This window comes from Astyanax mexicanus, chromosome 16, assembly GCF_023375975.1.
Source record: "Astyanax mexicanus isolate ESR-SI-001 chromosome 16, AstMex3_surface, whole genome shotgun sequence".
NCBI lineage: Eukaryota > Metazoa > Chordata > Actinopteri > Characiformes > Acestrorhamphidae > Astyanax > Astyanax mexicanus.
Window position 1 is genome coordinate 14,773,661 of NC_064423.1, and position 13,667 is coordinate 14,787,327.

The 13,667-nt window shown below is 37.3% G+C and overlaps 1 protein-coding gene across 1 annotated transcript; it reads left to right on the top strand.

Annotated features, from left to right (window-relative positions):
- Window positions 1-6,160: 6,160 nt before the first annotated feature.
- On the top strand, window positions 6,161-13,036 carry rab11ba (RAB11B, member RAS oncogene family, a). Its single transcript, XM_007252648.4, has 5 exons — window positions 6,161-6,320; window positions 9,817-10,012; window positions 10,493-10,686; window positions 10,790-10,870; window positions 11,751-13,036. Exons 1-5 carry the CDS (start codon window positions 6,281-6,283, stop codon window positions 11,894-11,896), a joined length of 657 nt encoding a protein of 218 aa, XP_007252710.1. The 5' UTR covers window positions 6,161-6,280; the 3' UTR covers window positions 11,897-13,036.
- The last annotated feature ends 631 nt before the right edge of the window (window positions 13,037-13,667 follow it).

The window sequence follows — 13,667 nt, forward strand, 5'->3', positions numbered from 1 at the left end:
CCCATGATTGATTTTACAACTTAGAAATTCTACTCAACCCTGACTTTATACTGCACAGTGAACACTCTTCACAGAAAACAAAAATTCGAGCATTTATTCGAATTCAATGAAACGGTTTCTCCATTATTCTAATTCAATAAAACAACAGTGTCACAGTTAAATGGCCTAAATGGACCTTTTGGAAAGCTCAGCTGAGCAAATTTTTTTCCAGGTAACGAGTTCTGTGATTAGTCTAACGAGTAGGACAGGTGCGGTGAACACCTGATTTGCTTTCTGCACAAAAAATGCATTCAAAGAATTTCATGATTGCACTATTTCAAATTATTCTAATTCGTTGACCAGCACCTGTATATAGATAGATAGATAGATAGATAGCAACAGTTCGGTTTAGAAGGTTTAGATTTGAATATTGAAGCTCACTTTGGACTGAGAAGTTCAAGGCTGAACACGAGCGATTTTGACCTGTGGATTATCCTCAACTCACTTCACCACTCATCCACTTCAACTCAATTCTCACTCATTCTAACTATTTTCTCAATATTATTAATATATTACTATTATTACTAATATTACTGTTTCTCATTACTTTCTCTCGTTTCTCTCAGTGCTTCTCACTATGCCTTTTCCAGTGTATTTTTCAGATGGTGCTGCGGAGCTGCTGGACTTCCTGGACTGGCTGGATTATCTCTTCCCCCGTTTCCCCAGACCCAACCTTCGTGCTCTTCTTCAGGGTAAGAAACGTGAAGCTTCTGTATTTAAATACTGAAGTGAAGTAGAAACAGTCTGTTCAGCCCTGTTCACACAGCGCTGCGCTTTCAGAACCGATAAAAAAAAACGCTTTCTGAAGAAAATCCGCACTGTTACTAAAGTCACCCACAGGAGTCCCGCTAAACCGCTGCAGATCTTACTGTGGTCCGGATGGAGAGTTTAATCACTGAGGAGACTCTGAGTACAGCTGGAGAACCGGATCCAGGATCCGATTAGAGAGAAAAGTTCACTGTTTTTACTCTCAGTTCTTTATGTGATTCAAAATGCGATAGAAAGCATTTTCTCCACCACAGTAATGGTTAGAGCTTCAGTGATAAATCAGCATTTTCAGTACAGGATCAATAAATCATAGTTTCTACAGAAGTGCTGATATTCAGTGTGTGGAATAAATGTACTGGAATTCTGTGTAAAAATAGGTGATGTTGTTTTTCAGTACCCGGAGTTGCTACAGTGGAGACCTTGGTGTTCCTCTGTCCATCCTTTCCTCTCCTTAGGCCGGATGGATTTGCTCAGTTAACTATACCTCCCAGATGTCGGTGAGATTCTCATCAGTCTAGATCTCTCTCTCTCTAAATATTACTAATAGAACAGAACTATGTGCAACACATAAACAAATCAGATCTGTATATAACAGCTGTACATGTGCAGTTGTATCGGATTAAATAGTAAATTAGTTTAGATGGTTTGAGCAAAACTGATGAGGTTTATTTCTGTTTTTTTTGTTTATCTGCAGGTCTGTTCTACCCCACTTTCTTCCCCCTGGTGTGGGAGGACAGAGCCGAGTACTGGGAGTGGCGTCTGAGCAGCCATGTTGCCCACCTGTGTGCTACATGGATCTGCTGTGGCGAGCCTACCTGAAGGCCAGGGTCCCCCCAACTCCCTGCAGACAGCTGGAGCCTCAACCAGACAGGGACCACAAGCCGGGGGGCCACTGCATCGCTCTCCCTGAGGACGACTGCGCACCACCTCGCAAGAGACGCCGCATCTGATATAGCCGCCGACCAAGGCTGTGTTTCCTTACTCGTACTTCTCGATCTGAGCGCAGCCTTTGATACAATAGATCATACTATCCTTTTAGAAAGACTAGAGAACATGGTCGGTGTAACCGGAACTGCCTTAGCATGGTTTAAATCGTACTTAACCGATCGCTATCAGTTTGTGAGGATAAATGATATGTCTTCCAGTTATACCAAGGTAAGATATGGAATTCCACAAGGCTCTATATTAGGACCGTTATTATTTACATTATATATGCTCCCACTGGGCAAAGTTATTAGAAAACACAATGTGAATTTTCATTGTTATGCGGATGACACGCAGCTCTTCATATCAGCCAAACCTGATGACAGAGTGAGATTAAAGAAAATCGAGGATTGTGTAGAAGATGTAAAATCATGGATGTCGCACAACTTCCTCCTATTAAATAGTGATAAAACAGAAGTTCTCCTATTAGGCCCCAAAGCTGCTAGAAATAAATTATCAGACTTAATGCTAAATCTGGCTGACTTCTCAGCCACCCCTGGTTCAGCAGCTAAAAACCTTGGAGTTATCATAGATTCAGATCTAGCATTCGATAAACACATATCTAATGTTACTAGAACAGCTTTTCTACACCTCCGTAATATTGCCAAGCTAAGAAATGCCCTATCACTGCATGACGCAGAAAAATTAGTACATGCCCTTATTACCTCAAGGCTAAATTATTGTAATGCGCTACTGTCTGGATGTTCCGGCAGTAACTTAAATAAACTTCAGCTAGTTCAAAATGCTGCAGCCAGGGTCCTTACTAAAACTAGAAAATTTGACCATATTAGTCCAGTACTATCAGCACTGCACTGGCTTCCAGTCAAATTCCGCATAGACTATAAAATTCTCCTGTTAACGTATAAAGCCCTACACGGACTCGCTCCTGAGTATTTACAAGACCTCATCTCCTGTTATGAACCACCGCGATTACTCAGATCTCAGGGTGCTGGTTTATTAGTAGTTCCTAAAATTCAGAGGAGCTCTGCAGGAGGAAGAGCTTTCTCTTATAAAGCGCCTCAACTCTGGAATAATCTCCCCGAATATGTTCGGGACTCAGACACAGTCTCAATCTTTAAGTCTAGACTGAAAACTTACTTGTTTAGTTTAGCTTTTGGTAATTAATGTTTTTCCCTTTAGATAAGGCTGCAGATTCAGGGGTTCATGGACAGAGGAAATTGTGGTAAACTGAGATGCTGGTGCTGTTGTTCTCCCACTGCACACGGTCACTCAGGTTTGTGGACGGTGGAGTGGGTGGATGCTGGTGTTTCAGGGTGCCTCCATGTCTATGTTACCTTCTGGCTCTCTGCCTTTAGTTAGGCTGTTTTATTCAGTTCTGCCGGAGTCATTTGCCACACTCTGATAATGTTTTAATATTCTCAGTTTTGCATAAATCCAGTAAAAACTAATTCCATCTCTCTGCTTTCCTCCGAGTTACTGACTGCCCACCTGTCTGACCCGATACCGATGTTGGACCCTCAGGCTCTCGCGTCTCCTGTCCAGCCAGACTGATGGAAGTTTCTGAAGTCAGCTCTTCTCCACCACCACCACAGATCAGCTGCTCATCGACCATCTTACTCTCCACTACAGATTACATCCAAGCCATTAGTGGCGCTATTACACTCCTGAGTACATAAAACCTATATGGATGTATAAAAGACTTTTTAAATTTTAATTTAAAAGCCGTTTGACCAGTGGTAGGATGGTCCCCCCTTTAATGTGAGTCTTGGTCCTCCCAAGGTTTCTTCCTCCTCCTGCAGCTCTGAGGGAGTTTTTCCTTGCCTCCGCGCTCACTGGGGGTTCTGTATTATGTATATTCTATGTTTAATGTTTTGCCTGATTCTTTGTCCTGTAATCATGTTTCTGTAAAGCTGCTTTGTGCCAACACCTGTTGTAAAAAGCGCTATACAAATAAATTTGATTTGATTTGATCTGATCCCCCTGTATCCTTTATTTATTAATCTGTATATGTCTATCTATTACTGATAAGTTTACTTTATATTTGTATAGTCCATAAAGTAACTAGCTGTATTTTTATAGAGTAGATAAGTTTACTTTATCATTTCATAAAGTTTCATAAGTTTGCCTAATCATTTTCATAATTTAATTATATATTTTTATAGAGTTCATAAGTTTACTTTATAATTGTTATAGTGTTCATAAGTTTCCTTTTTCCTTTTTATGGAGTTAATAAGTTTCCTTACTTCCTTCCTTCCTTACATTAGACCTTTACCTTTAATTAACTATTTATTTGCTTAATAATCTATTTGCCTAATTAAAAATGTATTTGTTTAATTACCTATTTATTTGTTTAATTAACAATTTATTTATTTAATACATTTTTATATGCTTAATTAGCTTACAGACCAGTTACTTCAAGACCAGTTACAGACCAATTTAAAAGTACTGTTTTTAATAAATAAATAAATTAATGAATTGTAATATTATTGTTATTACTCTAGTTACATAATCAAATAATATTTAGTTATTTAAATTGACAAACGACAATTTTAGATATTTTACAACATTTACAGCAGTTTTTAACTTTTACTTTAAGTTTACTTTATCGGATGTAAAGCTTTAAAAATATTAGCTTTTAAAATATAATAGCAGTACACAATTTCAGAAGTTTTGAATTCTCAAAAATGTAAATGTTTAAAAAATCAGTATTAAGCATTCAAGAATGTTTTTATAAATCTTTTTAATTGTTATTGTTAGTATATAGTTTTTTTGGCAGATTGTTAATAGTAATATTATTCTTATTACTAGTTAGTTACATATTCAAATAATATTTGGTTATTTAAATTGTTAACAACAATTTTAGATATTTTACAACAATTTACTTTATTAGATTTAAAGCTTTAAAATTTAAATGTTCAAAAATAATCAGTATTAAGCATTTAAGAATGTTTTTATGAATCTTTTTTAATTGTTATTGTTAGTATATAGTTTTCTTCTGCCAGATTATTATTAATAAACTCTATTTCAACCTACATTCTGTCTCATGTCTTTTATTTTTTACATCTGTTTGTAAACATTATCTACTTAATTGTGTGTCATGTTATTTTAGCACTGATACCAGATATACAAGCAATTTAAGTGCTCTACAAAAACTGTATTGATACACTAAACAGTTTTGATTTTAATGAATTTATGATTTTAAACCTCTCATAAGAAATTAAGTTATCTAGTGTGCCATGAAGTTCAGGTTATCATCCAACATCCTAACCTTAATTTATAAAAAAGGTTGCCCTTGTGGTGGTAGTGAACTTGGGTAGTGGAAACCAGGATTTGCCACATGAAGAAGAGCCCAAATACCTCCAGGTATTAATGTGACACAGGAAGTGCTGCAGCCTGGGTCAAGCAAAAAGGGGTGTGCCAGATGAAGAAGCCCCTGTTCAAGGTTTGTGTAACATAGACCACTGAAGTTGTGCGTCATTTGTAGTCCTCGAATGGCCTCGAGGATGGCCTATCACAATCACAAATGGCCTCGAGAATGGCCTATCACATTCTGTGGTAAATACATTCTGTGGTAAATAAATATGTTCAGACCCCTGTACGTTTTATTCACTGGATCCTCTGAATTTCAAGATCTTTTAAGAGTTGTAATGAGGAAAATGAGGACTCTTTGGCGCAACACCAGTGAACTCCGGCCATATTTTTACAGCATATTACAGCCAGCTGATCCAATTAATGAACTAACTGCCCTCTCTGAGGGGAGATGAGCAGGTAACAGCAGATAATCACTAACCCAACAGCACAGAGTTACCCCAGAATCAGCTTTAAACACTGTACCACGTTTTAATATTGACAGTCTTTATTATGCTGTGAAATAAATGAGAGATGTTTGGTGTTACTGGCTCGTTGTTTTAGTACATTAATTTGTCTTTATCTAATGTCTTTATTCAACATTACACTGCTCAACATTACCAAAAGAGTTTATACCTGTTTAAATACTTTAATAATCCTATGCAAGGAAAAATAATAATCCAAATTGCGATGCAGCCGGAGTATATTATATAGATAGAAAATCCCAAATCGATCCTGGGGTACCTCCCTGAAATTCTTTTTTGCAACTTGGAATGTCCAAGCTGTGATGTTTAGTCATTAGAATGGATGTCCAAAAAGATTTGGGTGAGTGTACATTACAATAGCACTTATAATATAAGTGAAATAAAGTAAATTCTTAATTTTTGTAAAAAAAAAAAAATAATAATAATGATAATAAAAATAAAATAAAAAATTGTAAATTGTAGTGGTCTCTCTCTCGCTCTCTCTCTCTCTCTCTCTCTCTCTCTCTCTCTCTCTCTCTCTCTCTCTCTCTCACACACACACACACACACACACACACACACACACACACACACACACACACACACACACACAGAGCCAGCATTTTAAGGCAGGGACTGAGTTTCCTTCCTGTCGGCTGGAGTCAGGAGACCCGTCGCTTCATAACAGTTTCAAAACAGCTGTAAAAAACTATAATATGGGGACCCGAGATGACGAATATGATTACTTATTTAAAGGTCAGTATTTTATCTATAACCACGCGTCTGAAATCGTATTATTAAAGGCGGGTTGGTTGTCTCTTCTGCTGTTTGTTCGAGTTTACTAGCTAGCTTAGCCAACGCTACTGTAGGTCTAACCTAACCCAGCTCTCACAGCTAAGCTAAGCTAAACCAGCTAGCTAGCATTTAGACAAAGGCGGCTTTCAGTCTGACAGAAGCGTTTTTGTGGTTAATAACTAATATATTCGGCTTTATAAAGTCATTGCCGTATTTATTAAACTGTGGATATTGTTTAAATTCGTGGTCATTTATTTATTGCTGCGGTTATGTGTCGCGTTATTCCGTGAGGCTAGCTAGCCTATTAGCTGTGAGCGAAGTCAACGGAGGATAAACATGTTGAATGATTTTAGACACACAAATAAGGTTTTATTAATTAGCTAAATTATTAAATTAAACGACAGATATGTTGTTAACATTGGATATTTGTGTTTCACCAGGGTATTATCCACAGCAGCTCTTTATAATGCCCTAACTAGCTAGCTAACTTGCTCGCTACCTATCTTAGCTAACTTAGGCCACAATCTAGCTAGTTAACTTCTAGGCTACTGGTTGGCTAAACGTGTGGTTGTTTATCTAGGTAATTAAAAGAAAAAAGATTGCTAGTTAGCGAGTTAAATGTTTCTCTAGAGGATCAAGAACTTAAGGGTTCTATAAAGATCTATGTCCCGTTTGGTGGTTGGTACCAAGTTTGTGGGAGTTGCTGTCCACAGGTTTATGAGGAAATGATGGATGTTCTCAGGTTATTGCTCAAGAAGAAGCTGCTGCTGCTGTTGTTTCTTAAGAAATGATCCAGAGTTAGTGAGTTAGTCGAAGGTTGTTTTAAAAAGAAGGGTTTTAAGTTTATTATGATGTTGTGAACTTGCTTTACTATCAGTTGTCCAGTCAGTAGTTTTTTTTTTTTTTTTTTACATCAAACACTGGTTACAGTCCTAGTGGAACACAGTAATTTGTATTTAGTAATTTTCACTCAGGTCACAAATACTGCGTTTATATCCAGATCAACATGTAGACATCTGCTATTTGTCTGTAGTAATTTCGTAAACATCATCCAGGTTCTTTTTCATGTCTGCTTTAACCTGGTAACCTGTACCAAAACGTTTAATTTACCCTCGACTTAATTACATTTAAAGTGGAATTTCAATCTCATTTCTTGTTTTATTACTTGTATGGAAGTACACTATACACTGCCAAAAGTATTCACTCACCCATCCAAATCATTGAACTTACAGGTTCCCGTCACTAAGACTATGTTCACATTACAAGCCACATTACTCAAATCAAATTTTTTGCTCAGATCAGATTTGGCTATCTTGCATTCACAAATGTAAGTGACCTGTATCTGTGTTTAATGTGAAGGAATTTGTCTCTGGAACGCCTCACATGCCCACATTGAGAGACAGCTCATTTTTGAGAGACGACTCGTAGCTTTATAAAGGTGAAATGGATGTCTTTTCCTCAAATTGAAAGCAAATTGGTCTGAAGTTCCTCAAATTGGTCTGAAGAACATGCTCAGGTCGAGAAAATGAAAAAAAGGCCAGGTGGCTTGCTTTTGCTGTTTTTGCAGCTTTAGTTTCACAGCTGCACCAAGAGATGTGTGGGTACAAGAGAAGCAAGTAGCGCATACGTAAAAGGGGAAAAGACTAATTCCGATTTGATCGTTCACATTATTATAGCATGTCCGTGGATAGGATACATATCCGAATTAGGACCACATATGAAAGTGGCTCAGATCTGATTTGAACAAATCGGATTTGGCATGTACATTCACACAGCCATGAAAAAACACTGCTGAATTGACCAACATTCACAAACATCAAATACAGCTGTGCGTATGTGAGAGATGTTGTTACTGTAAAAAAAAAAAAATCTAAACAGTGAAAATAACATTTCTTAGGCACATATATTGTTTTTAAATAACTTTAATTTTAGAAGAAACAATGAACTAACAGGTGTCCCGATACTTTTGTCCATATAGTATAATAAGAATTGGGTGTTGTGGCCACTGTTAATTGATGTGTGTGAATGTAGCTTTTATATGTGTTTATTTTATTTCATTCTTTTCTTACATTCAAAGCATAAAACTGCTTAGTTTGCAGACAGTTCCTATTCTTGTTGTGGTGTTCAGATTTAGCAATATATAGGTTCCTCTCAGCACTGAGATGTTTGTGAACACTGATACATAAGATTGTAGAGGTTAAATGTGCCTTATTATGGTCATACTTATTATGGTGCCTTATAAGGGCATTTTCACACCTAAAAGTGTCAGTGAAGTACTTTGCTACGTCCTGTCTCATTGCATATATAGGCTGTGTCTCCCTGTACTTGAATTTGATTGCTTTGTAAAAGAGCTGAAGTTTGCCTCTCTGCCAGTATTAGACTCCCTTTAATTGAACAAGCATAATAAATTACCTTCAGCATAATCTGTTGTGCCCGTACTGCTGTGTGACACGTTATGGGCATGTTAGAGAGTCAGGTTTTGGCACAACACAATTTCTTTTTTTTTTTTTTTCTTTTTTTTTTATTCTATTGTTTAATGGATGACAGTAGTCTGCCACAGCTCTTAGTGTTTCTGAACCATCCAAAATGGTGTTTTCCCCACTTAAGATGAACTGAACCATGGTTGAGTTGATCAGAACCAAGACCAACACTTTTGGTCAGACAACAGTTTAGTTAGTTGTTCTGGACTGTGGCTTACAGCACCTTTCTCACCAGCTTCTTTCCACGTAAAATTGATGAAGCACCTGAACAAACTGTCCACTTTGTGCCTTAAAGACAGTGCTAATATATCACTGCCCTCCACAATCAGTACCATCCACTCGCTGTTCAGCCATCAATAATATTTTATGGTACATACACAACATGTCCCCTTGCCATGAAAACATTGGCCCATGAGTTTTGGCTTAGGACTACCATTATAGAGCAGACTTAAGCTTATACCACACCTACTGTGATTTTATCTCTGTAGACATGAGGCCATACACCGCTGTGGAAAACAAAAGGTTTAAAAACATTGTAAAAGTGTTTAAACACTAAGGGATTTTTGGCTTGCTTTTTTCAGATTATAAATATCTAATCTGTAACTTAAACGGTACATGATCTTTTCCTTAAGATTTGCCATGCATTACACCTCTAGACACTTTTTTTGTTTGTTTTAATACATCTAATTTTTTCTCAGGGTCCACACACACTGTTAATTTATTGAAATAAATCAAGTTATTATAAGCTTTTTTTTTTAGGTCTTATTTTTTGCTGTTTCGTTGTGTTAGGTTAGAATGTTTTGTATTATTTGTTGAATATTATAAAACACATTGTTTATAAAATGGTTGTAACTGATTTGAAAATCATGGGGTTTTAGTTTTTTTAATGTGAATGTAATTGTACCTTGTTGTTTTCCTTACAAACGGAACAAACCACATTGAGCGGTCTCTTAATTAGTGTGTGTTGTGTTTTGTAGTGGTGCTCATCGGGGACTCCGGTGTGGGGAAGAGTAACCTGCTGTCCCGTTTCACACGGAATGAGTTCAACCTGGAGAGCAAGAGCACCATCGGTGTGGAGTTTGCCACTCGCAGCATCCAAGTGGACGGAAAGACCATAAAAGCTCAGATTTGGGACACAGCAGGACAGGAGCGATACAGAGCAATCACATCAGCGTGAGTGTCTTCTCTGCAGTTTAAACACCCATATACACCTGATACAGATAGAGTGAAATTATGTAGTTCTCTTTACATGTCCGTGATGACTGGGCCAATAGAAGTGCTCCAAAATGACATGGAGTAAAAACAATTTACACGGACGTTTTTGATGTTTTAGAGACAAGGTTTTGCATGACACCAAATACATTGGGTTAGGTTAGTGTTGGGTTTATGTATTATACATGATGTTTTACAATAACTGTTCTATAGCAGTTAAAAAACAAAAAGAGAACAATTACAATTAGGATTTGTGGGAATTTGATGAATACAAAGTCTCATAAATTGGCTCTTTTTCATGAGAAACACTTGCTGGGTGAAAGAGCATTATCCATCTGAAAGATGCCAAATGCATTCTCGAGTTTTGCAGCCGTCTGGTATGGTATTTTTTGTTATTGAGTATAAAAATCTACTTCCGTGCTTCTACTTTGTACGCATTAGGTATTACCGAGGTGCAGTGGGAGCTCTTTTGGTGTATGACATCGCTAAGCATCTGACTTACGAGAATGTGGAACGCTGGCTGAAGGAGCTGCGAGACCATGCAGACAACAACATTGTCATTATGTTAGTGGGCAACAAGAGTGACCTGAGGCATCTTAGAGCAGTGCCTACTGATGAGGCAAGAGCTTTTGCAGGTAATGGTCTCTCCATAAACCATATAGAGAAGTCTCATAGTTGATGTTAATGTCTTTATATGCAGTAATTTAATTTTGTTTTATTTTTGTTTATTTATTTCAGAGAAGAACAGTCTGTCCTTCATTGAGACATCAGCTTTGGACTCCACGAACGTTGAAGAGGCTTTCAAAAATATACTCACAGGTGGGGCATTGTTTAATTCTTTAGATCTTTGCTTAGTAGAAAGTTCCTTTATGCTGGAATTCACATCTTAATATGCAAATTTGCATCAAAACAGCTGTGAGGCAGATTTAAATAAGAAAAGCATTACCCCCTCAGTTAACATTTTTGACTATGAATGCCTAAATCAGATTTTCCTCAAAGAGGCTGTCTACACCATGCATTTATGTGAGCTTTAAATGTTGTTTAAATAGCAACGGAGTTTATGAATATATCTAGACTGATGGGCGTGATGGTCTGGAAGTGAGGTGTGTTCAGGTAAATTTCTAACATACTGCAATATTGGTGGTGGAAAACACTGACTGATTAAAACCCTGACAACAGTCAACCGTCAGACGTTTATTCCTATCTTGGATACACAGACGCAGCACGCACAACACAACTTTTACATAGACAATAAACAGTAAAAAAAAAAAAAAAAAAATGACATTGCTGTTCCTGTAAATGTGCTGCTGAATACACAGAGATGCCCTAAATCAAACTTGTTGACGGCACATCTGTAGAAACTATGGACCGTAGGATATTTGAGGGACTGTGGATCATTAGATGCAACAATGTTACCCTGTAAAGTACTGTAATAAAAAAAGAAATATCATTTACTTAATTCATGTGTCTGAAGTCTGTAACTTAATTTAACTTTTATTAAAGTTAATGTGGTTTAAAGCAAATGTGAATAAGGCGAGTCACCAGGATATTGGATGGCTATGCACTTGTTTCACTACATTGACTTTGTTTTATTATAGAAGACAGTGGACAGGAAAATATTGTCGATTACATATTTGACCAAAGTTTTTTTAAACATGAATTTATACTCTATAAACATGGTATTTTTTGTCTTTTCCAGAAATCTACCGGATCGTATCACAAAAGCAGATTGCAGACCGGTCTGCACACGACGAGTCTCCAGGCAACAATGTGGTGGACATCAGTGTGCCACCGACTACCGATGGGCTAAAAGGCTCCAAATTCCAGTGCTGCCAGAATCTGTGACCCCACCCCTCCCCACTTCCCATGCTGCCTCTTCCTCTGTTCCACTCACTCTTCATTGCTGCTTTGCTCCTGTGTATTGTGCAACTGCTGCTCTAGCGCCGGTCTTTTTTTTCCTCCATGTGGTATCCATGTCGGTTCTAGAATTCTCCCCAGCCTGTGATGTTCTAGATAACACATTCCTTTCTTTTTCTTTTTCCTTTTGTTTGCTCTCTTCGTTTTGATTTGTGTGTGTGTGTGTGTGTTTTTCCCCCCTCTGTTCTGTTATCCAGCATCTGAATTCATTTCTTTTTGGTCAGGGGGAAAAAGTGTAGAACTTTGTTTTGGAAGTATTTCTGTTTTGGGCACTGATCGTGTGAACCGCTCCCAAGGAAAGGGATGGTGAGGGATCAGTGTGTCCTGAGCTTCCAGACGCTCTGAGGAGCCTCCTCTCCTACACTAAGCATGGCTTTTACTCAGCCAGGTCCCAGAAAGGGATCCCTGCTCATTTAACTTCGGCTGAGGTGAGCATGTTCTGCAGAAATGATAAGTAAAGAATCTTTTGTCTTGTCTGGATCGTATAGATACCAAAGGGAGACTGCAATCAAAAGTTTTCAGTCGGATTAAATTAATAAGGTGAACATTTCAGACTGAACGGTCGACACATTTAACCTTATCCTGCACTATTTAGAGCCGTCATGTGGAAGTGAATGCCTATTTCAATTGTTTATTGCATTCAGGGCACAAACTTACAGTAGTGAAGAGAATGTGATGTCTCCTGTTAATCAATTTATAGATAGAAAAAAAAATATATATATATATAGATTACTCAAATGACACTTATTGCAACTCAGACTTTGCACTGTTAGGTTATATAGCATAGCAGTTAACAGGGAGAAGAAAACAGAATTTCAGTGTTCAAGCCGATCAGTTGTCCGTCAAATTGTCTGCAAAAAAAGATGAGCGTCACAGTCATTGAACTCTTATTTAAATATAAGTGATAACATTTGTGTGGTTTGAAAATGCCTTATGTTTTCCCATACTGTGATTAAAAAATGCCTTTTATTGAAGCGTGGTTATGACATTCACACATCCATGAAGTCACATCAGCTGTTTGCCTTTTATCAAGTTATATTGAAATGAAAATAAACCAAATTACTGTCACCAGGTTTGTTCCTAATTCTTCATGCACTGTTACTGTACCAAAGACTTGCACTGAAAATGTGATTCATAACCTTTGAAACTTTTATATGGGGCTTATACAGAACACTGATGATGGTATTATAAACTCTAAAACATATTTTAAGTTTGCATCATATTGTATTGTATTTCACCATTTCTTCTAAGCATATCAAGATGAGTGTCCCAACACACAGGCCTAAACGTAGGGTTTTACTATCATTTTCAGTTTATAATGCAATGCAAACGCAAGCTGCATTCTGAACATTGCTGAGTTGTCTTGTACCGTCTACGTGCTTTTATCCAGTTAACTTTTAAGGGCGGTAACCCCAGTCCTGTTACAAGATGCTTTGATTTTATTCTCTATTGCCTGTATATATATTAAGTGTTTTAACTTCCACAATTACTTAAGGACTTACTTTGAGTTTGTAGAGCAGGACTGTGCATTTGAAGAGCATTTGCATTCACATCCCTGCAGGCCAAAATATCTTTAATTCTGGATATTTAATTATGTGTAGCTATAGCTTTATAGTGGTCTATATATATATGATGCTATGTGAACGGCCAGCCAAATTCAAGTGATTTGGGCCAAATATATAAACTTAGAACACTGATA